Source organism: Tauraco erythrolophus, chromosome 9, assembly GCF_009769465.1.
Source record: "Tauraco erythrolophus isolate bTauEry1 chromosome 9, bTauEry1.pri, whole genome shotgun sequence".
NCBI lineage: Eukaryota > Metazoa > Chordata > Aves > Musophagiformes > Musophagidae > Tauraco > Tauraco erythrolophus.
Genome location: NC_141473.1, coordinates 9,946,638 through 9,970,302, shown reverse-complemented (window position 1 = coordinate 9,970,302; position 23,665 = coordinate 9,946,638). Strand labels below are relative to the sequence as shown.

The 23,665-nt window shown below is 39.5% G+C and overlaps 2 protein-coding genes across 2 annotated transcripts in view; one reads left to right on the top strand and one right to left on the bottom strand.

Annotated features, from left to right (window-relative positions):
* Positions 1 to 1,876: 1,876 nt before the first annotated feature.
* DCLRE1A (DNA cross-link repair 1A) lies at positions 1,877 to 20,452 on the bottom strand. The gene is given in 12 exon segments (XM_086616444.1): positions 1,877 to 2,021; positions 2,024 to 2,044; positions 2,047 to 2,118; positions 2,764 to 2,905; positions 8,919 to 9,073; positions 10,127 to 10,272; positions 11,184 to 11,327; positions 13,049 to 13,167; positions 14,346 to 14,479; positions 16,439 to 17,179; positions 17,258 to 17,992; positions 19,575 to 20,452. Coding segments are annotated over 12 exon segments (2,895 nt in total). The 5' UTR covers positions 19,993 to 20,452; the 3' UTR covers positions 1,877 to 1,953.
* Positions 20,453 to 21,123: 671 nt separating this feature from the next.
* NHLRC2 (NHL repeat containing 2) overlaps positions 21,124 to 23,665 on the top strand; it is a 33,039-nt gene continuing 30,497 nt past the window's right edge. The window contains exons 1-2 of the mRNA XM_086616390.1: positions 21,124 to 21,286; positions 22,778 to 22,930. Coding sequence (XP_086472516.1) covers positions 21,124 to 21,286; positions 22,778 to 22,930 — 316 coding nt within the window. The remainder of the gene's footprint in view (positions 21,287 to 22,777; positions 22,931 to 23,665) is intronic.

Below are 23,665 nucleotides of genomic sequence, written 5' to 3'. Positions count from 1 at the left end.
ATACGCTTATTTTTAAAGAAAAAAACCACCTAACTCTTCATTCTGGGTAACAAGGTAGAACTGATAGCACGAAGCAAAGAACCAGAGAGGCAACAGGTGTCTTGCACCTCCCAGCTGTGTCTTGCACCGAAGCCGGATTATTTGCTGCTGTGTTAGCACTTGCACACCGGCTAACTAACGGCATCGCAAACCCCTAACAGCACCGGCACCTTCAGAGCCCACACACATACTCGTTCTCGGTAGAGATACTCATTCTGGAAAACGCAGCTATGGAAGCAACGGGATGTCAGAGATGGGATTAGGATTTTGACTTTAACGTGCTTACTCCAGCCCCTCATACCTGGGAAAAACTCAGGAAAAAGACAGAAGGCCAAAAACCCATGCTAATTCCTTAACAATTCAACTGCTAGAAGTATTCACCTACCAAAAAGAATTCTCAATTTTGGTCCGACTTGTACAAGGCATTAATTCAGTCCAATATTTGCAAGGGCTGTAAAAGACACTTTTTCCTACACCTACTCCAAAAGGAGTGGAATCCTAGGAATGACCATGCCAATCCAAGACAGTTGACAGTTCTTGCGATAGCTAACTAGCCTAATGCTTTACGTAAAATAAAGAGATTCCTATAATTGCTTAAACAGAAGCATTTAACAATGCTGTATTTCAGTGATGTACAGAAAGAATTGTGAATCAGTACAAGAACTTCTATCAGAGTTTTTACACAGCTACTTCTCTCAGAAGACTGAAATAAGACCAAGTGACTTCACATCACAGAGCTTGTCACTCAAAGACAAGGATTTAATTATACTTACGCTGATCATTAAAGAAATGTTTTCCCAACAAAAACTGGCATTGAAGTTTTCAGACGAGCTATTCGGGGGGGCTGGGGGATGATTCTTTATGCATGATGCAACTTCTCTAAGTCTGGAAGTTTGGAACGGGTTTTTATTTTAGTGCTTAAAATTATACTAGTGTGCCTGCCACATACTTCAGTATCAGAAAACGCAGCACTGATAATCTGGTAGGATTCAGGAGAATAAAGTACAAAATGAAACTTACCTTCTGCTGCCAGTACTAATATTTGCCTTTCTTGTTTTTCCTGAATTCAAGACACAAACCTGTACATACCACCCTGCAAACCAAACGCATCGTAGAGCCCCATGTAGAGGAACTGCTTCTGTGCTCTGACCACGAGCTGAGGATTTACACAATCGGATGCAGGAGCAAATCTTATACAGTCAACATACACAGAACACTCACCAAAGATACTACAGACAGGTTTCTCAGATTAGCAACTACAGTACTGAAAAGAAACACATTTTGGTCAGAAAGAACACACAGGTATCATGTAGGCTCTTTATTTTTTTAAAAAACACACCTTAAAAATCAGAAAATCTTGAGTGGAATGCAGGTAGCAATGTCTTCTATAAAAAACATTTTCCCAAAGTACATATGCTGCAAGAGCCCGAGCCAATCCTCTCTCAGAAGGTAAACTGTGTTTACAAGATTGAAATCACAACGCCAGTTCTGCCTCATGAAACCAGCTCTCTGAAGTCTGAATTGGCAGCAGGGACACAGGCTTAATATCTCATTTATTACAATAACTTCTTTCAGAAATGAGTAACCTGGAGGCAGTTCCTTCCCAGCATTATACATCTGGGTATCTCCATCGTCTTAAGGAAAATTAAGAATGAGGAAAAAGGAGTAAGATAAAAATAACCTGAAATATGTATTTGCAAAAATGTTACTTAGTTATGGGAAAAATAAGTAGTAGGCATATAAAGAAGCAAGGTGCCTTTTTCCCCGCCCCCCCCAAATTCAGCTTCTCAGGAGAATGGTGGCTTAGTCCTCCCTAAAGAAAGCTCCATGGAAAAGGAGTTTAATAAAAACTCATAGCAACACCCAATGCATACTCCAGTCTACCTCCTTTTAAATATACGTTCTTTTTTATGCTTATTTATGCCTACTGCCCTCAATCATCCAGTCTCTAAAATGCTTCTCCATCAAGCTTCTGGCTCTCAGTCACCAACATTTACAGTGGGATGATTTTCTGTGGCTTCAACCATTGAACGAAACGCTTCATTTCCAGGTAACTGCTGTGTTCACTGTAAGGAATCCCTGAAACGAAACAAATCACAGCGATCTGTCAGTCTACTTAGCTTCTTGCCAAATACTTTTGCAAGCCTTCCAGCTAGAAAATACTTTAGGTAATATTTTTTTTAATTCATGCTGGAGACCTAAAGTTTACAACCAAGGTAAAACGAAAATCCAGGTTTTTCTTCTGGAAAAGTTACCTCATGCTAATCATCAAGTCATTCATCAGCGGCAAATTAAGCAACACCAAGTATTTTGATAAATGAATGTAAAATTTCAAGAGATTCAACTTCATCCACCAATAAGAACTGAGGGGAAGAGGAAGACCCACAGTCTCTCAAACGACTAAGGTATGGAATGAAATATGGGGTCTGATACCGCACTGCCACCAGCATCAGTCGGGCCAAGATTTCACCCCTGAAGCCTCTACATGTATCAGATAAAACCCTTTATTTGCAAGAGGACAGAAGTGAAATGTACGTAAAAATCTGCATTTACAGTGTTCTCGATTACTCAGTTCACAGATCTCTCCTGGAGATCCACCTGTTCAGTTTCTTGATGAGTTATCAGAAAAAGCATTGGTTACAATGAACAGCAGGAGTTTCCAGGATAAAAATATGAAAAGCATCTACGCAAAACAAACGCAATGAATCTTTATCACTCTTATACCATATATGGTGATCTTTCCTCTTGTCTGAGGCTTGATATCCACCAGAGAGAGGCATGAATCAGAGTAGGTCCACCCAGTAGGTCTGAAAGCCAGAACTTGATCAAAATTCTCAGAAAACTTGTTCAAGTGATCTTGCAAACCCTGTGAAAAGAATACAGCATATACTTAATCCTGTTAAACAGCTCATTAGTCTGAAGGTTGGGGATCTCAAGATGGAGATACTTCAGACTAAACTTTCTTTTCATGTTTTGATATGAATATTTTCTTTTAAATACCACCTGCCTTAAAATTATTAATGATAATATTTACATTTGCAGAGCACCTTGTACCTTGGGATCTCAATTGCTTCATCTGAATAAGCACTATTAACAGCTATGCATTACAGATCAGAACATGTAAGGCACAATCACATCTTCTTATAGATCTTTCCCCCAAGTCATTCATTTCCTCATCTCAGCTGGGGGTCAGCACTATTGCAGCTGAGTGGTGACGAAAGACGGTGACAGCCTGCTTCAGTGCAAAATCTTCTGGTTAATCTGAAATGCCACCGAGATCGGGATATCTGCTTACAACCCAGAAGCCCTCAGTTAATTAAGCAAACTACACAAAAATCGCAGCGGCCAGAGCACGAGTTGCGTACCGCTCTGAGCACTGAACTGTGTTTCACCACATCTCCAGTCATGATAGGAAGGAAACCGCTTCTCATCTCTTCACTCCAAACAAATTAACTTGAAAAAGTTTCCAAGTTGGAAAAGTTAGCCTTCAATGTTGCTGAAGCTAGGATGGGGAAAAGGATGAAAGGGAAGTATAAGGAATGTACAATCCTATTCCTAGATAAAGTGAAGTCAGTAATGTTTCAAACCAAAAATAGAAAATCAATTCATGTGTCCTGTACAAAATCTTAAAGGCACATTCTCCATTTGAAAGCCCTACAAGACTACAGCAAAATCATGAAATTTACATCAGGCAGAGGATACAAAAAGAGAATACAGGAAGAGGAATACAAAATAAAGACTGATTAAAAAAAGGCGTGGAGAGGGGGATAGATAGGCTGTGATAGAACACTAATCTGTCAGACACTTGAAAATTATTAAGCAGGGAAGCGGAAGCTGCCTGTGACACTGCACATTTAACAGCACCTTCAGTACAATGTCCAGTAGCAACACGCAGAATCCATCAAACGGCACATAAAAGAACAACAAAAAAACCCATCACAACGCACGTTTCATTCAGCAGAGGAATTATGGCTAGCTGCCATGAATCTCAATACACTGCAAGTGTTCAGTCCTCACCAGATTAAAGATATAACTGTAGCAGCCTAATTCTCCTTCACACTTCATTTTGAGAAGATTAGCATAGATTAAGGTAATAATTCACATATTTGCTCCCCTTGCTTTAATGAAACTTAAATACAGTACGTCAAAAGACCGTGATTATCATATTAACCAATGCTAATCTGTTTTCAAACTTTGTTATAAATCAAGTGTGCAACACTCACATTAAGGATGCCGTTTTGATCTCACCAACAATTATTTGTGCATTTAAATCACAAGTACTTTTTAAAGTCTCACCTCAATGCTTGTACCAGACAATACTGAGCTAAGAAACCTAAAAGAGGTGCAATGACCTGAAGACCCCAGTTCTCTGGAAATCTTCCACTGCATATTCAAATGGCAGAAGCCTCAATTTTTGACTGTTACAAGAAATTGTTTGTTGCAAAAGAACCATGCATGCGTTTTAGAAAAGATGGCCTCTTTCCACAAAACGAATTACTGCAATGTTTATTTATAACAAGTCCACTTTAATATACATTCCAACTTCTTTTATTGCTTTAGCCAGCACTGTTCTAAATTTTCATCCTTTTAAAATGGAAAATATATTTCGTTGCTAAATCAACCTCCTTCAATCACCATGACAGCCTGTTATCTACAGTGTTGCTAAGGTCAGCAGTACCTGCAAACGGATTCCATAAGGTACAAGGAGACTCAAGTATGATTAAATAGTTAATTTACAATCAAGCCCTAACACCACTTAAACTCATTTGGCTTATTGGCAAACAGCTATTCATCAGTACACACAGCACTCCCTGTATTACACTGAGTAAAGCAAGTTCTGCAGTGAAGTACCACATCTGTATCAAGTACATTTGCAGTACTGCAGCAATTCATCTTTTATTTTTGTAAATATTCCAATTTAAAAAAAAAAAATCCTGCATTAAAAAACCTTATTTTTTAGGTTTATGTAATGTCACACATTAAGAATATCCAGAACATCAATCTAGAACACGTCATCTCGCTTTTGACCCAGGCAGTGCCTGACGAAAGTTTGATATCAACTCCTAATAAAAAACTCAAGTAAGTCAGAGCTATACATAGGAAAAAAACAAATAAACAAAAGAATCCCACCCAACCCAACAGCAACACGACAACACAAAAACTTATTCCTCTGCCACTGATTCATTCACTGTCTCTGATCCCCGATGGCTTGTTCCTTCTAGTTGTACTCTTCAGACTTCACACATCTTGGCCAAACTCTGACATCAAGTACTGGTTCTTGCCAAGGGGGCAGTCCATAACGCCTAGATAAAATATATCAAGTCTGGTGACCACCTGGCCAGGCAGTCAATATTATGAACGGGACTGCTTTCATCCTGCCTATAGATCGAGACTATCTAGATGAATACATAAAACAGAGAAGATAGGCTTCCTTCTCAAATCAAACTTGTTTCTTCAGCAGACTTCTGGGACAGTCACAACTCCTGACACAGCAATAGAAAGTTACCCATAATTCAATACAAAAATACATGTTTGAAGATAAAAAGTGATGGAAACATTCCAGCCAGGTAGCAGTTTCCCTCACTGTGGCTGCGTTTGTGTAGAAACACGCAGATCTTGACACAGACAACTCCAGCAGAAAAGGGAAACACACCAAGCATTATTGTCACCAAGACTTTGGCCAAGTGAAAAATTCAGGGTATAAGCACATATTCTGAGGATGCTGTGGGTTTAATATCAGCTTTCAACCTGTCAAAAAAGCATTCACTGATCCACCTGTTTCTCATAGTGGATTTAACACAATTATGGTCCCTGTTAATTTTTGTTTGCTTCAGTTCTAAGCAGAGGGCACCAACATTAGTCTTTAAACTCTGGTAACTCAGGGAAAGACAGAGGTTTCTGTACTTTTCTAAGCACCTGTGGCTTTTAGGTGAGTGATGCTCTCCGCTGAATCAATACAGTGTTTATAAATCATACACAAACAGCTAAGCTTGTTGTTCACAAATAATAAACCAGCTGACTCCAAAATGAAAAAAACATGCTGGATATTACTCCTGAAAATCAACATGGAGAAAAGCACATTTCAGATAGCCACCAAACTGGAATTAAACAGCTGGACAATGCCACCAAAGGAAAAAAAAAAAAAAAATCACCACATAGAGACTGCAAAAATACTTCCAAAGTTCCTGAGTATGCATGCAAAAAAATATCCATTTCATTAAAAAAATTGTAAAACTTTCCAGCAATCTGCAGACTCAATGATCAGGGAAGAAAAAGACTCTGATCACAACAGAAAGCCTGTGAACAAGAAAGCACATGAAGGAACATCTCAAATGATGAACTCATTTCCTTTCTACTCGGGGTAGAAAGGAAAGCTGTGGGCATCCAGATTTAGTCTTGGGAGCAATCAGCTCTGGCAACACAGAAGCCTTCCTTGGGCAAGTACGGTTTTATAAAAAGTGACTGCAAATTAGGCTTCAATAAGCACATGTAGCTTACGCAGCTTTTTTTGTTCTTTATCTAGAACAGACCAGAGAAGTTTTCATAATAAAAGGCAGAAGAATCACACTACTGTTCTTACAACTATAAAGCCTGAAGCACAGACAGGTTTGGTTTTCTCTATTAGTAAAGAGCATAACAGGGAATAAAACTGAGGCTTCTAGGAGATAGTACAATACCATCAGGGTTTGGCTATTTGCATTCTATTAAAAAGGCAACTGATGGACAGATCACAGATGTACTCAATTTACTAAATAAGGACTGAATCTGAGCTTTTCACTGAGAATACTGGGGCTAGGGATCAAATAAAACAGAAGAGGTAGGAGAGACCTGGAAGATAACAGAGGCATTGGCATTTAGCGATGAGGATCACTGAAAACTTCTGGCTTTCCCAGTAACGAGCCAGTATTCAGGACAAAACCTGCATAATCCAGCAGAAGACAAAAATGTGCAACTGGAGATGTTGGTGTCAATATCTACATGGTCTGTAAAAAGAGGATGCTATCACTCATCATTCTTTAACCAGAACAGATTAAAAGTGGTCAGATAATTTATTCTTAAAAGTACTGTCTTTTCTCATGTCACGTTCACTGATCCTGCTGGAGCAGAAATAACATAAATGCTCATACGAATGCATCTTTAAGCACTTAATGTTCTCCATATTCTTCTGATACTACATTCCACCTGGGCATTCATCTAGCTACTGACCTCATCAGATGTTTAGCACTCTGGAAGCCTACCTAGCATGTCTAGCTTAGACGGACACAAAATTACTAATGACAGCCTGAGACAACGTTCCAACAACTTCACACATGGAGTCAAAGCCAGAGGGCCATGGCTGTCACACCAGGACTTTTGTCCGCTGTATATATCATTGTGCCTTTAATCTTTCCTGGACCGTTCCAGGGTCCAGGCATCGCTCCTGGAACACCATAGATTTCTCTAGGTACTCTTACTGCCAGAGAAGAAACCCTGCACATGATACAACTGCTTCTCTCTGAGAAGTAAGGCTGTCTAGACATCCTTGTGGTATCATCACACCCTCTGCCTGAAAGTCCAGCTACGCAAGTATGCCATGCACGCTAGGACACATGACAGCAGAATCACGTAACAACCCAAAAGTCTGCAGAAGAACCTAAAATATATTACTGTTTAAGACAACACAACACACTAAAAATAAATCCATAGACATTTCCATTACTCATTTTCTGCCCCACCGTGAAAAAGATTATAGAACAACATTAAAACATTAGGATATTAAGTTCTATCTCCTGCAGCTCCCATTGAAATCATATAACCTCTTTTTCTCCTTTTTAGGTCAACTCTGACCTTGACTGGTCCTGCAGCTAAATACCATCTTGCTCTGAAGGATTTGCTTGAGATGGCGCAGCAGGCCTGAAGCAAAGCAGGAAGCCTAATCCAAGTCCGTAAGGCGTAAGCGACCACTGTTTTTCTCTTTCTTCCAGGTTATCTCTAATCTTGAGCCTGCTGCTTTGCCTTAATGCCATTCTGCATTTTGTAGTCTATTTTAGAAAAACTTTCTTTCCCTCCAGGAATTAGTCACCTTTCCTAAGAAACTCCCACAAAAACTCTGAACGACAAAACCCCACTGTCTCAAATCTCAACTCAAACATGCATTTGAAGTCAACTTAAACGAGACAATGTCTTAAAATAAACTGTTTTACTTGCTTTTGCTACAAACACTAGAGAAGACTGTGTGGAAAAACTAAAGCTTGTATTTATATGAGGTGCCCTTCGAATCACTCAAGGCGTGCGTTTGTTTATGTGTGAGTTTTCACTGATTTTCAAGTATCCGTATCTGCAGGTAAATCTTCAGCACAGAGAGTACATTCTTTTAAAATGTGACAATATGGTTACAAATACATATTGAACTGAGAGGAACACGGAGAACCCTATTCCTTTTTTAATCAAACACCAGAACGAAAGTTTGCCATGTTCACAGGCTGCCTCAAAATAAAGGGACTCATAGGCAGAAAATCCTTTGTCTTTTCCTACATCATATCAGGTAAAAACCAGGCTGAAAACAGGGACTCCATGTCACAGTGTATTAATCGCTAACAGGACAGATCCTGCAGTCATTACATAAATCTACTTCAGAAAGGCCCTCGAGGAGCAAGCCGTTGAACAAACATCTTATCTTGTACAAGCAGAGCACTGAAGTGAAATTACACTTCCCGCGCATCATGTTTGGAGACAGATATTAATGTTTAATTGCATTTCATTTTCAACGTATTGCTACATGTCAAAACTTGACTAAATAATACGATCTGACAAGAGGTTAAAACACAACAGCAGCTGGGAGGAACCAACAGTAAGATTAGCCAGCAGGTTCATCAACAGAGTATGTTTTCTGAACTTACCTTAAAATTAATTTGCATCATGGGAAGAACATGAAGCAAAGTCCCAGCCCAGTCCACACTGATGAGGGAATTAACAGCCGCTGACTCCAAGCACTGCAGTGTTTTGTACTTATCATGGGACATACTTGCTTTTGAGCCCAGAACTTCAGCAATTGCTTTAGGGTTAATGGGGAAGAAATCAGATAAAGAAAATTTTAAGAGTTCACCTCTTGCTTATTTTGGAGATATTCCTAATTATTGCACTATATCATTTTCACTACGGAAAAAAAATCATATTGAACAGGATACAGCGTTTCATATTCTAAAATTAATATGAGAAACCTGTAATGGCATCTAAAAAACCCTGGCTCTTACGTTTTAGCACCAGAATTGCCTATGACAATTGGAAATAGGAGTAGAATAGAAGTACATTGATAAGTTCTAAGTCATGTTCCTTTGGCAGAACATTTCTGAGGTGAACTGGTATTTATTTCAAAGAAGCCAGAGAGACATGCAGTTTTTGGAACATGCAACAAACAGCCCACGTTAAAGACAAGACTGAATTTCAGTGAAAGTAAGTTTTGTATTGATGACTTTAAATATACTCAAAACCACAAATGGTACACAGCTGCCTGCTCCAGAGTACACGTTTGAGCAATTGTGTTGGTGAAGCATAGCACACAAGATTTTCATTAAGTTAGAAAAGATGTGTTTTAGTTTGGGGAATGCTTTGTTAAAATTGATTTCACGAAAACCGATTACTAGAAATATTTAGGAAAATACATAATATAAACCTGAAGGAAAAACTGTTAGCAAAATAGAAGTTTAAGAATAATTATACCCTTTTGCTGTTTCTTGACAACTGAGATTATTAATACCAAAAACGTCGTAAAGATCTCATTTATGTTTTTTTAATGACATTTGTAATGACATTGGTCATTAGCAATTTTCTCACCACAATCAATTAGATAGGTATGTTCATTTAGTATTCAAATTGGCCTTTGGTATATTTGGAGGTTTGTAAACATGACAGACAAATACTTCTCCCAGAAAGTTAAAATTTACTAATTAAGAAAATAAAAAAACAGCAGTAGGATTATTAAATATATTTAGTTTATTTACACAATCTCTGGCCATCAAGACTAAGTGACCCCTTACATCTTCAAGAAAAAGGTCTTTTAATACTTAGATATTTATTTAATTATTTGATTCAGTATGCTTTTACATACCTAAAAAAACTTTTTCTTTTCCAATGGAATAGGTGCCACAGACAACTAGAGTGCGCGGGTTTAATGTCACTGTCTCAAAGGCGGTATTGACAGCAAACTGGATAACCTCTTGTTGAGAAGGAAAAGTGTATTCAGGACTACAGTATCTGGGGCATGGAAACAAGATATACCACTTTGTTACACAAGATAGAAGACATCTGAATTTACAAAGAAGGCCCTCAAAACTGCATGCATACAATAATGAAGTAATGAAAAAGATGTTATCCTTCTATATAATTTCAGCCTACTTGAAATCTATTTATTAGAAAGCACTGAGATGCCCAGATGAAATTGCTGCAATAAAATTTACAGTAAGTACATCAAGTCTTTTCTCTACAAATGTTCACTTATCTAACACTGACACTCAATTCTGCAGTTTTTGCTCTATAAATACCAAGTGCTCTTTCAAGCTAGATATTTGTATCACATACTAATTACATCCTTATGCCTATTTTTTGTCGTGCATACAAACCATAACATAAGGCATTATTCATTCACAGAAACATATGGAACAGAAATAAAAGACTGCAGCTGGGCATTAGTCATCGTACAAAGAAAAACAATTTTATATATACATGAGTCAGAGAAAAGTCTAAGGAAAACCTGGACAACTGACTTAACCATTTGGCATTCTTTCACTCCTTGAATTCCCCCCACCCCTTTTCATAAGAGTTGAATCCACGTAAGACCAGCGTTCCATGAAACTATTGCTCTAAGAGCTGAACACAACGTATCAATTTTGACATCCAGAATTTAATACCACTTATAAATAATAAGGCCATCTCAGCAAACACATTAACATCTTTTCCACCACCCACTTTTATTCCCTCTCATGTAACAGATCAACAAGTTAAAACACACATGGACTTTCAATAAATATCTGATTTTCTGTTACACTAAAGAGAGCTAACAAGTGTTAAAACAGTAATGTCATCTATACTTACATTTATTTGGTTCATATAGTCTTACTAAACCGAAAAGAGGGTTATATTAAAAAAGAAAATTAAACACAACTTACGTGGTATCAAGGTAAAGGGTGTGGACTTGTTGACTGATCAAAGCAGGGTAGCGCTCCATAGAAGGATCTGCCCTGAAGTCTCCTGTGTGCAGAATAACAGTTCCACTTGGTAGGTAGAAAAGGATCATCGTTGCGCCTGGACAACTGAACAAACAAGCAAAAACCCCACACAAATTATGTTAGTTCTCTACTGATAAACTGCCTTAGGAGGTACACCACCCTTCAGCAGCAGGAGCGCGTGCAGAACAGCTTTTTAAATCACAGCTACTATGCAGCCTAATTTAGCTGGAAGTTCCCGATTTCTAAAGGAATCCTAAAGCTAAGCTTCTGGCCATAGACAATCTAGACCTGAGTTCTCAGCTGAGATGGAGGGAAGAAAAAAAAACACATCAAGAGCAAAGTAATCAGGCATTAACTGCCTTTTTGGGATGCTCTGTCGTCTTCTGGGTATGACGAAGATCCTGCCTCAGTTGCAATCTCTGAGGTTCTATTAATTGATTTAAAGGTGAAAGAGCACACCAAAGAGAAGCAGCATTCTTATTCAGGAGAAAAAGAATTGTATTATTGCAGATACATCTTCATTCCTGCAGGACTTACTGAAGCATTTCCTGTTAAATTCTATTTGCAGATTTTAAACATTATCCTCCATCCACGATTCCCTGGTTATAAATCTAATTCTCTCATGGGCCACAGCGAATCCATTGCACCTTCTGTAGTTCCTTGCCAAACCTCTCTGAAGGGTAACTGCTCAGACTGGAAAACCACAGTGGGACTATTTTGGCCATGAATCATCTGTAAAGAGTAAATGAAATCTCAAAAAAAGGGAAAACTGGCATGAATCAGAGCTAAAATGACAGAATTGGTGAACTCTCCAAAAAGCTGAACTTTCTACCTTAAGGTTTATAGGCCTTTTAAATTGAAGTAGGAGGTCAGAGACACAAACAGGAAAAATGAGAAATGTCCAAATTACATAAGCAACAAGGCTTCCTTCATTCCCAGAAAGGGATCTCAAAGGACTTTATGGAATCTTATCTCTCCAACTATAAACAAATCCTAAGATAAGTAATATTCAAACCAGCTGTGACACAGTGCTACATTTCAATATATACTCACGAAAAGGACTCTTCCTCTAGCCCACAGCCAAATAAGGTACCAGAAGGCAGAACTGCAAGAGCACAGGGCTGGAAGTCAGGTGCTACTGAACTTTAAATCCAGCATTACCACACAGTGTCAGCGTAATGCTGGACAAAAATCTCATCCTTGATCACCAAACCCAGTAGAAGTCTTGTTGCACATTTCAACAGGCTTTTCTTTAAAGTTCAGTTTTCAAAATGCTGGCTAGGCTTTATCTCTCCCACGATCCAAAGTACTACTTTTTCCTTTAGCTGGAGATTTCACTATCTTCAGTTGAAGCTACAGAAACCCAAGATATTTGATAATAAAATCTAGAGTGTTCCCAATCAGACATCAAAAACTAAAGTGTCCAGACCACTAGAAAAATCATTCGACCTCTCAACAAGCTCAAAAATCATGGAGCTCTGTGTGGTTAACAGTATGTATTTATTACAACCAAAAAAAAAATAAAGTTAAGCTAAGATTATCAAAAAAACCTAAGTTCCATTTTCAAAAATAACTCACCTATTTGAAAAGCTAACTACTTGCAAGAAATTTGGGCTCCTACATGCTTAATTAACTTCTGAAGCAAAAACACACGTTACTAAGCCAACTCGGGAATGAGAAGTATTTTCACCCTTATTTTTTCAGATTAAACTGAAACCTAAAAATCATGAAAATAGAAACTCTATCTGTACAGCTGTTTAGTATTCTATACATACAAATATCCCACCAAATGCAATGATACATACTGATTGGCATCGAGCAACACCACTTTGATCCCATTCACTATACATTCTGTGTCCATCGGCAGCACGTGGACACACTGCTCTTTGACTCGAAGTTTGCTCTTCACCAGGTTGCCAGTTATCTGTGACAGGAAAAGGATTTAATATGGAACAGCAACAAAACCTAAAAAAAGCCTTTGATTATTTTAGAAGCAAAGGCTCTCAAAGCCAGACTGTCTGGCTTAGATAAAAACTATGAGAAAATACGAGGTCCTGCGTAAAATCAAGCCTTTCAGTAGCATTTCACCTCTCAAAAAGCAAACTGAAAAAAGAGGTCTTAAAAAAGCAAACTTTTAAAAGCCTGTCAACAGGCTACGGATTGGAATCAGAGAGCAGGCAAACAAGGCGGAATAACATCTGTTACAGAGTGCCAAGTCAAGAAGAGGAGGTGGGTAATGCCTTCTTTAAAGAACTAAAGGAATTTCCAGGTTGCAGGCAGAATTTCCAGATCTTATCACGGGGGACTGCAGTCACCCCAACACCTACTGGAAGGGCAGCACAGGACACAAGTATTCCAGGAGACTTCCAGAGTAAATCTGAAGTAGATTTTTGGTGCAGGTTCTGGATAGGCTGATTAGGCAAGGTGCCCCACTATGTTATGAGTGAGGAAGAGTTGTTTGGATGTACGATAGCTAACGGCAGTCTTGGCCGTTCAGCGGCCTGAAGTACAGGACACACAGCCAGGCTAAAACAACCCCATTCACTGAATGTGGAGAAGAGATGCCTTAAGCGGAATCTAATTTCAGACCTCCATCACTTGAACAGAGTTATAGAGAAGACGGAGACAGATTTTTCTCCATGATGCACACAAGAAGAATAAGCTACAGTCTCAAGTTGCAAAAAGGGATATTTCAATTGTATGTTAGGAAAAAATTTCAGAGTGGGTAAGCACTGCATCAGGTTGTGAGGAGACACAGCTGTCCTGTTTCCAAACTTTGACCAGCAAAGGCTCTCTGCAGCCTGATCTAACTTCAAAGTTAGACCTGCATTGCACAGGAGGTCAGACTATATGACCTCTAGAGATCCTCTAAACCTGAATTTTTTCATGGTATCTAGACAGGGAAGTGTCACTAATCTCCTTCATCAGTCAAATCAGGGTAAGAATTTCTTACAAGGGAAACCCAGGCTCCCGTGTACATATCCACAGTGCCTAACTGACCCAACAACGGAACCTCTGATCTTCTATTTACTTTCATCAGTATAAAAGTGATTATAGTTGCACATGGATTGTGTAATATCTAGTAATATTGGCAAACCTTACCTTATTACAGTAGATTGGAAACATGAAGTTTTTTGTTAGCCCACAATAGTGATCAGAGTGAAAATGAGTAAGGAAATAAGCTGTGCAGCCTTCAATTTCTCCATACTGGAAGGCATCAACTGTAAAACCAGTTCCTACAGCAAAAACGGAAGAGAAGCCAGTCAGTATACACACATAGTTCAGAACTAGTTTTTGATTAGATGTTCCTTTTGTTCCTATTTCTTCTGTCCAAATTAAAAGGTAATACAGTTACACTGCATACAGTTGAAGGAGCCATTTAAAGATGAGCATGGCTTGCTTATGAGTCAACAGTCACGAAAACTATTTTCACTTATTAAAATAAAAATTTAACAAAGCGTCCACACACAAATACTTTCACAGGCCTCCCAAATATCTGTTACTCAGCTGCCATCCTATACATATGGCAACTGGTCGAGCAAATAAAACACACTTATCTGCCTTCACCTGGCATTTTTGAAAGTTCACATAGATTAAAATCTAAAACCAATGTCTTAACACAAAATAAAACAGGTAACTACAGCTTAACAAGATACATTTTGTGATCAAACTGCAATTTTTCAATTATTCTACACATAATATTCCTCTTAAGACATGCTACCTTACAATTATCAAGCAAGCAATCTGGGGTCTTTGAACATATCTGCTGAGATGAAACGCGACTGATTTGCCATTGCACGCTTTCAGCAAGGTGCTGTTTGTATAAAGATATTGCATAAAGACAGCGGTACAGAAGACAGTCCTTTTCTCTGCAAATGTGTTTTTTTTAATGCAAGCATACTGACAAATGGTCTTTTCACATTGGGTTATATTTTCTTAAAACCACCAAACAGCACATAGAACTAATTAATCTGGTGGCACTCAAATATTTTTCATTTTATGTTATGAAAATATCCCAGGTCTTCTAGGACAACTAAAAATAGTCCTACTTACTTGAGGCTAGAACTTCAAGTATTAGCAACTCCAAAAAAACATTGGAGTTGCTAATACTTGAAGGTCTAGCTAATTAAAAATCACAAACCAAAAAAAATCCCCAAGCGTTTGAGAGGTACCAGACTGAAAACTTCAGGGAGGCTGAATTACACTAGGCCATGGGGATAAATATGTATCACTGGCAACACAGGAAATACAGTCAAATACACTTCAAACGTAGTAACAAAATTCAGAACAAAGATAATATAGATAATAACAAGGCAACTTTAAAATTGCATTGCAGGCATAGCAGTTTGCTCTTCAAATTTATTATATATGGAAAACGCTCTAAGTCCATGGAACTCAGGATACTGGTATAATCCCACAAACATTTACAGGTCAGTCTTCAATCAGGAGCTTGGCACTTAGGATCACTAATGTATTTCTATTTGGCTTTCCCAAATGTCTACCTAAGACTAAGACTTCAGTGGTAAACACAACTGTGAGGATTTGAAGCTTTTTAAGCCACTGATCCATCATCCTGTACTATATGTAATGGCTTGAGGAGATTCTGATAAATTCTTGGCTGTTTCCTTAGCTAAATTCTTCTGCTTGGTTTTCATTTCTTTGTTTTCACAGTTGTAGTACTTCATATTTCTAATACTCATGACTTTCAAAAACAAAATCAAACTCAATTTTTTTAACTTCATGTAAGGAAATAATTGCTATTGATAGGCCTATTTTCAGACACAATTGCAGCAATGTAAAAGATTAAATTCAGGCATTAGGAGTGAATATTAACAGGAGATATAATTAAAATCATTTAAGAAATTAGATCCAACTGTCAATACTGCTTATGGTTTTTACTCTGTCAAAACCATGCAAAAGTCACTCTGAAATAAATTTCCTGAGATAACGATTTCACTGCACTTCATTGGTGAAGCCAATGCTGACTCTAGTTCTGCAATCACCTTCTTCTGAGGATCTGCACCCACACAAGATTTTAGCAGCTTAGATGGAGGAAAGAAAATTCATTATAAGGTGCAGTCTAAATGGTTATGAAGAGTGAAGAATATCGAAGGCTAAAATTAGGAAATAAATAAATAAATACAACACTCAAGCCAAAATTAGTTAACCTCTACAAAAAGTAAGAGTTATCTCACCTGGTATTTTCTTGTAGAAAGGGCAGTGTTTTTTTCTTGTTCCTTCAGCTGTGGCAGGTAATTCTTTTAAAGTTTTTCTCCACTTTCGTTGGCCACCAGAACTTACATCTGCAAAGGTTGCATTTTTACGTGAACTTCCTACAACTGCTTCTACATCTTCCACGGACTCTTCAGCTTTCCTTTTTTGCTGTCTGGGCCTCTTTCCTTTGGGAGTTACTGAACTTGGTATCTGTTTTCCGTCGCTCAAACAAGTCTCTGCTTTGCTTTCCTCTTTTACTTTGGGTTTTAACCCAAAAAAAACACCAATGTCCATTTGTTTGAGTTCTTTGGCAGAACTGGATTTGGCATTCATACTTGCTAAAGAAAGAGACGGCACTGTTTTAGGGGTGGGGCTGGGAAAGCACACAGCAGCTGTATCAAGACTTCCTTCTTTCTCCACTATTGACTGCAAGCTCTCCTGAAGAGCTGTTTTTTCAATTGCATTAGCAGTCATTTTATCTGTATTAGTTAAAACGTTACTTGGGTCCCTCAAAACATTACTTTCCTGTGTCAAAAGAGATCCAGCACCTTCTCTGACTAGCAGTGATGATATCTCAGTAAAACTCACGTATGCAGAATCCAAAGCACAAGCACTAATATCTTCTGACTCTTTGTAACCTGCTTTAGCAGCAGAAGAAATCAATTCTGGCTGTTTAACCTCCTCGCAATTGAAAGGAAGAGAGGATCCACTGGTTAGCACCTCTTGCTGATGCTGATTATCTACACATGCTGAATTACAGAACTTGCTGTTCATGTGACTCTGAGTAACAGTACTTACACTATGGTCTAGATGGCTCAATGTATTTACTTCCTTATGGAAGTCTCCCATTTTGGTATGCTCATACTGAGGATTCTGCTGTAAAAAAAGTCCATCAAACGTTTTAAACGCCACAGAACTAGATTCTTCATCTTCAAAGTCCCGGACTTTGAATAATTTATTTTGTGATATTTTTATTTTTTTCTCCTCTTCCTCAATTTCCTCTTCACTTTCCTCAAAAGTACTCAGTGGAGAATAAGAAATTTCACAGTCACTGAAGTCAGCTTTTAACTGTAGTAGACTTGGCTGACTTGTATCTTTCTGACTACATAGGTCTTCTCCTGTTCCACTTTCTTGAGAGGATGCAAAGTCATAAAATTCAAATTTACAACTATTATCTGTGGTTTGTGTAAGCTGACATGTCTGTTGAGGCTTTTGAACATCTGCAAAAGAGGAAGTACTTTCACTGATTATATTTAGAGACTTCATTTGCGGTGAACTCTGTACCATCAATGTACAGTCATCACTCGGGACGTTTTTTACATCATTAGATGGTTTCTTATTCTGTGAAACTTCTTCTACATGAACTGGGGAACAGCTGGGCTTTGCACCAGAAGAATATGTCATCTCCCTCTCCAAAGTATTTGCTGAAGAGTTCACAAGATAATCTCCTGCCCTGCTTGCTGCAAGTAGAAAATGGCTATAGCGCTTGTAGTGGGATGGAATGGTTGAAGTGCACAGTAAACCATCAGGACACTCTATCAAAACAGTTAAACAGAGAAGTAATGTTAATATATTTGCAAATATATTTGGTATAATTATTAAAATATAAATTGTACATGATGCACAATTTAAAAGCTCTTTCTTACAAATGCAGCTATTGGAGGACAGAACACAAATAAAAAGTAATTTTCAAGCTGCCAATACCTTCCTTCTACTCTGAGCTGGCTAGAAATGAGAATGCTTCCAAATTAAAACCAAACAGCTGCTAATGCAGAACTATACCTGAATTAATACAGCCTTCTAATAACCAGAGTACTTAACCCTGTTTCAATACTGTGCTCAGGTAATCATATGGCTTCTAGTTCAGAACTGACTCACATGCAAGCACTTACCTCAGAGCAGTAGCACCAGAAAAGGCCAGTAGACACGTTTCAAAACAAACCAAATCTCAGTTCTGAATCAACCTGAAATTCCATTTCAAATGGTCTGCTGAGTTACATATTAAATTTAAAAAAATAATTAAAAAAAAGTCATGTCTTTACTTACGTGAAAAACATATTCAGGATTTAGATCCCAGCAAAAAAGCTGTGGCTGTTCCCTAAGCCTTTTTGTTGAAAGTTTGCTAGCCTAACTTTTGAGGATTTTAAGGTGAATGCGTAAATCAATCACGAGGATTTTTCATCTGTTAATTATGGGAGTCACAGATGGAAATGAGGTGTTAACACATCTGCCTTATATTAAAACCACTGCCAAAATTGGGATTAAAGGACTCACATTTCCTTGTTCTAGAGAAGAAGCTTCAAGAAAAGTTACAAAGATATAAAACTAAAAGTGACTGTGTTACCTAACAGCCTTTACTCAAGTTTCCTGACTGTATCCTTTCTGTTTTTCAAAAGTTATGAGGTGTATTAAGAACATAAGCTGGATATCTGGATCTGTTCAGACATGGTATTTGCCCACTAGCAATAAGAATGAGTCAGTTTTATTCCTTTTGTACAGAACTCAAAACAAGACTGTCTGTCTTATGATACAGGAATGTGCATGTCTAGTTCTGTATTAAATTTCTAAAGCATGCTGCATCAGGGGCTAACGTTCAAGTAAATTAGCCTAACGGACTGATTTCAGCTTCTAACTGTCCATAGACAACTGGACAAGTCACACAGCAACATGGATACAGGATAATCAAACTTATACCTGAGGAGAAAGAGATTCGGTGTCAAAAGCAGCAGCCTCTTAATTGAAGTAGTTTTTTTTCTGATATTCAGTAATTGAAATAGGCTCCATTATCTTAAAATGGTAATTATGCATCTTCAATTTCTTCAACAAACAACTAAAACTGGAGGTTGACAAACAACTATAAATCTTTACCACTAGTCTACAAAGTTTTGAGATTAAATTCTGATACGAGATTTTAATGTCAGATTTCCATGTTCATCTCAAAGAACCAAAAATCTCATACAAAAATAATACTGATCAATTACCAGTAACAACGTTCTAAATTTCATATCAACTACCATCTCAGATTTTGAACTACATACAAAAACCAAGGTTTACAGCAACATTTTGCGAGTAGCCTTTAACTTTCCTCTGAAGGCTTTTTTCATGCTCTATTCCTACCTTTTTCAATGGATCCTGGAGTATCCAAACATTCAGCAACGTGCCATCGAGGTGTCTGAACCAACAGCAGAGAGAAAGGCATCTGGCAGCTCGGGCAGTATCCATCATGAACGGGCTTTGCGTTTTGTGAGCTCTGTTCCGTCAGGCTACTCACGCTTTCCTGGGAGTGCACACTACTGTCATCTGTACACTGATCCACATCCTGATTTGGCTTTGATCTCTGCTTGCTTTTCTGAAGTGCATCCGTTTTTTCTACGGATCTTTTTCTATTTCTGTTTTTCTTTCTTCTTGGCCTGCACTTGCCATCACTTACTTTCCGCACAGGTGTAGAGACGCCCTCTGAATTACTCTGATGCTTTTGCTTTCTAATGGATTTGTACTCCCAAATGTCCTCTTCCAATAAAGCATCTTCAGACATGGCAACACATGAAATATTCTCCTTGCTTTTAAGCAACAGTCCACGAATCTATCCTTCCTTCCACTAGTATGTTTTCTTTCCCCTCCTCCCTTCACTATCTGCGGAAAAGCACCTGAACTCCATTTCGAAAAAGCAGCACTGGACCACACACCAAACAGCAGTTCGTGATGGGACAGAAGCATGGTGGATTCTACCCTAAAAATAATTTAATGAGCGTCTCTCTGCATATTTGTAATTACTCCTGTGAAACAAACCCCGAGTCTGTACGATGCAGAAAGGCTGGCAGGGTGAGCCATTTCCCTCAGCTGTTCCCCTCGTAGGCCTCGGAAGGAGAAGCCCAGCTCGCCCCGCTCCCCGACTACCACCTCGCAGGCCCGAAGTAGGAAGATTTAAAAAATTTTAAAAGAAAACGAGGAAGAGTTCAGCTACGGGACCGCTGCCGGGAGTCACCGAACGGCGAAGGCCGACACCGGCCCGACGCTGCCGGGAGGGGCCGCGCTCCCGCCGCCAGCGGCCCCGCGCTTCGGCCCCGCCGCGGGCACTGAGGGCGGCTGCCGCCCCGGAGCCTCCCGCCGCGGGCACCGAGGGCAGCCGCGTCCCGCCGCTACAGAGGGCCGCCGCCGGGCGCCTCCTCGGGCTCGCGCCGCTCCTCAGCTGCTCGCCGCCGCGGCAACCGCAGTTTCGTCACCGTGGCTATCGCTCCACTTTCCACTTCTCTCATAGCATTCCTCCTAAAAAATCCCACACTTAAAATTTTAGGTGCTTTGTTTGGATTTTGTCCTGTACTGCCCGATTTTCACATCGATCCTACTTACAAGAAAAAAGTAACCGGGCGGGAAAAGCAAGCCGTGTCGAATCTGCCGCGCCAGAATCACCGCCGGGGATTCTCTTCTCGAATATGCTGCTGCGAATACCGACGCTACGTAAAAACACAAAATGAATAAGAAGGTCCCCGTTTAAGACAGACGAGTCATTGCGTATTTGTGCTTAGGTTTTGTTGGGGTTGGTTTGTTTGGTTTTTAATTACGGCCTTCCTCCCGCGCGTTGCGGGAGGTGCCGAATGTGCGGCGGCGAAACGGCAGTCCGGTACACAGCGGCCCGGCCGGGCAGCGGGCGCGCCCGGGAGGCGTCATGGCGGCGGGAGGGCTGGCGGGGCTCCTGCCCGCTCAGACCCAGCTGGAATACGCCCTGGTCGACGCCGATACTCCCCAGGAGAAGGAGAACTTGGTCTACCAGTACTTGAAGAAGATGGACAGCCGGGAGCGGGACCTAACGGTGCCCGAGCTCGGCGGAGGTGGGTGGCGGGGCTCGAGCGGGTCCGGCGCCGCGGCGGAGCGCGGTTCGGCTTCCCGGGCCCGCCGGGCGGCGCCGGGGTCTCCCCCGGTAGAGGTGGCTGAGCTCTACGTCACGCGTACCGTGTGGCGTTTGTCTTCGCGTCCCGTCGCCTGCGAGGGCCGTGTAATTACGGCCCCGTTAGCTACTTTTTTAAAAGGCACTTCTAGTTACGGGGAACGTCACTCCTGAAAGTACCAGCAGCAAAGGACAAGAAAAAAGAATCCCTTTATAAATGCTCCTCCTGCTTCTGGTTGCAAAAACCTCTTCTTTTAAGCCTCACTTCTCAATTTCTATCTTCATTAATTTATTTTTTTTCCTTAATAAAGCCTTTCCCATCTGTACAGTATATTGATCTCTGTGTTCATAGGGAAAACCGTACCGACTCTCACAGCTTTCTCCTGAGCTCCCTTGGTTTTGCTGCAGCCGCCTAGGATGTTTCCCAGCTCTCTGTCCCCAGGACTTCTGTGTGCTTGTCAGTTTTCTTGTCCCTGATAATACAAACTGTGCTGGAAATGTCATCCTCCCTCAGTGGTATGCCAGTTTCCCTTTCACGTGTTTCACACGTTTATATATCTCTTCTTGTGGTAAACATGAAATCAAAGGTTAAGCCTTGTAAGATCTTTCAAGTCCTGCTCAGGCTCCTTTTAACCTTAGTGAGGCTCTCTGCAGCTGTGGGAGCTCACATCTGACTGCAAGACAGAGGTCTCAGCATGGTAACTTCAGGGTTAAAATCACATGCGTATCATGGGAATGAATTCTGACATGTAATCAAGGGTGCAAAGTGAGTGCTTTTTCTGTCTAGATGTGGACCCCTGAACTGAATTGTCAGTTTTGTCTGTAGTATTGTTTCGCTTTCTGTATTCTGTCATAGCATATGTTCTCTAAAAAGGGCTCAAATAGGTAGCAAACATTTTTAATTTTCAGTATTTTTTTATAAAAGGTATTTTAGTTCTAGGGAAAAGGGAAGCAACACCATAAAATAAATTATTCTTTTATTTTAAAAAATAACCAGTAAAGCATTGCACTTATGCGGAAATAATGCATAAACTTGAGAAATTATTCTCATTGTAAATAGTACCTGTATGACATTGTTAGGGATTGAATAATGTAGATCATGTTTTAAAATGTATGAAAATTGTTTTGAGGCTTACATGTTCTTTCAATTAAAAGGTGCCTATTTAAATATATAAACCACTCTTTCACGTTAAATCTTGTTAATAGTATTTCTTTTCATTTACTAACTATGAAGAACTGTGGAACATAAGGATAAGTTTGATAAATAGAAGGCTCTTGCTTTGCTTTTCTACCTGTGTAGAAAGTGATGTTGAACTTTTCTTTTTTTTTAGTGAAACATACAAGGAACAGTTGTGTGATGTTGTGCTAATTCGTGTAAGTGGCTGCCTTTCCCTACCCTTCCTCTAACCGGGTATCTCTTGTCTCTGTATTCCAGATCTACAATGGTTAAACACCGAGGGTCCTATTTCTCTTCACAAAGACCTTTGTGGAAAAGTTGTGGTGTTGGATTTCTTTACTTACTGCTGCATCAATTGCTTGCACCTGCTGCCTGATCTCCACGCGTTAGAGCACCAGTACTCTGATAAAGGTAAAAGTGCTTTGGCTGGCTTGGAATAGAATTTCCTGGCAGTGTGGTAGGCGGAGTAGCTGAGTCACTTTGTTGCTGGTTACTAAACAGCTGGCAGAATTTCAGGGTGCCTAAAAATGTCTTCTAATCTTTTAAGTAGCCTAAAAAAGGTGACCGTGTATACTCCTGTCACATTTTTAAGTGGGGTTAAATGAGGTATCTGTTGTATCTGTATAATTAAAGAAACAGGATATGTACTTAAAGCCCAATTCTGATATCCTCATAAATAAGGCTATTTGCAAAAAGCTAAGCAAGGGTGTAAGATACAGGCTCAAAGTTAAGCTACTTTTTGACCCTCTACGCTTGACTTAGGAACCAGCTGTGAGCAGAACATGGACGTAGAATGGGTATATAGTTGAGATTACTTGTTTTTTCCATTCTGTCTGAAATAACGAAACATGTAAGCTTGGTTTAGTTGTTTGGGTTTTTTTTTTTTGTATTGGCACCACCTTATATACCATTAGTAGTCCTGTATTCTGGAGAGGAAATGAAGGTCTTTAGATTTCATCTCAGGTGTGAATTTGTATCTCTCTCCGAGTGAATAAAAATGCGGGGTAATTACTATTGAGAATGCAGTCTCTTGTCGTCATGATGACTTGTCAGAGATAAGCTGTGATCTTACACAGAGTGTATCAGCTACTCACTTATCTTGGATATTTTAATAGACTGAACAGTGAGATGAAGAACAGTGCTACT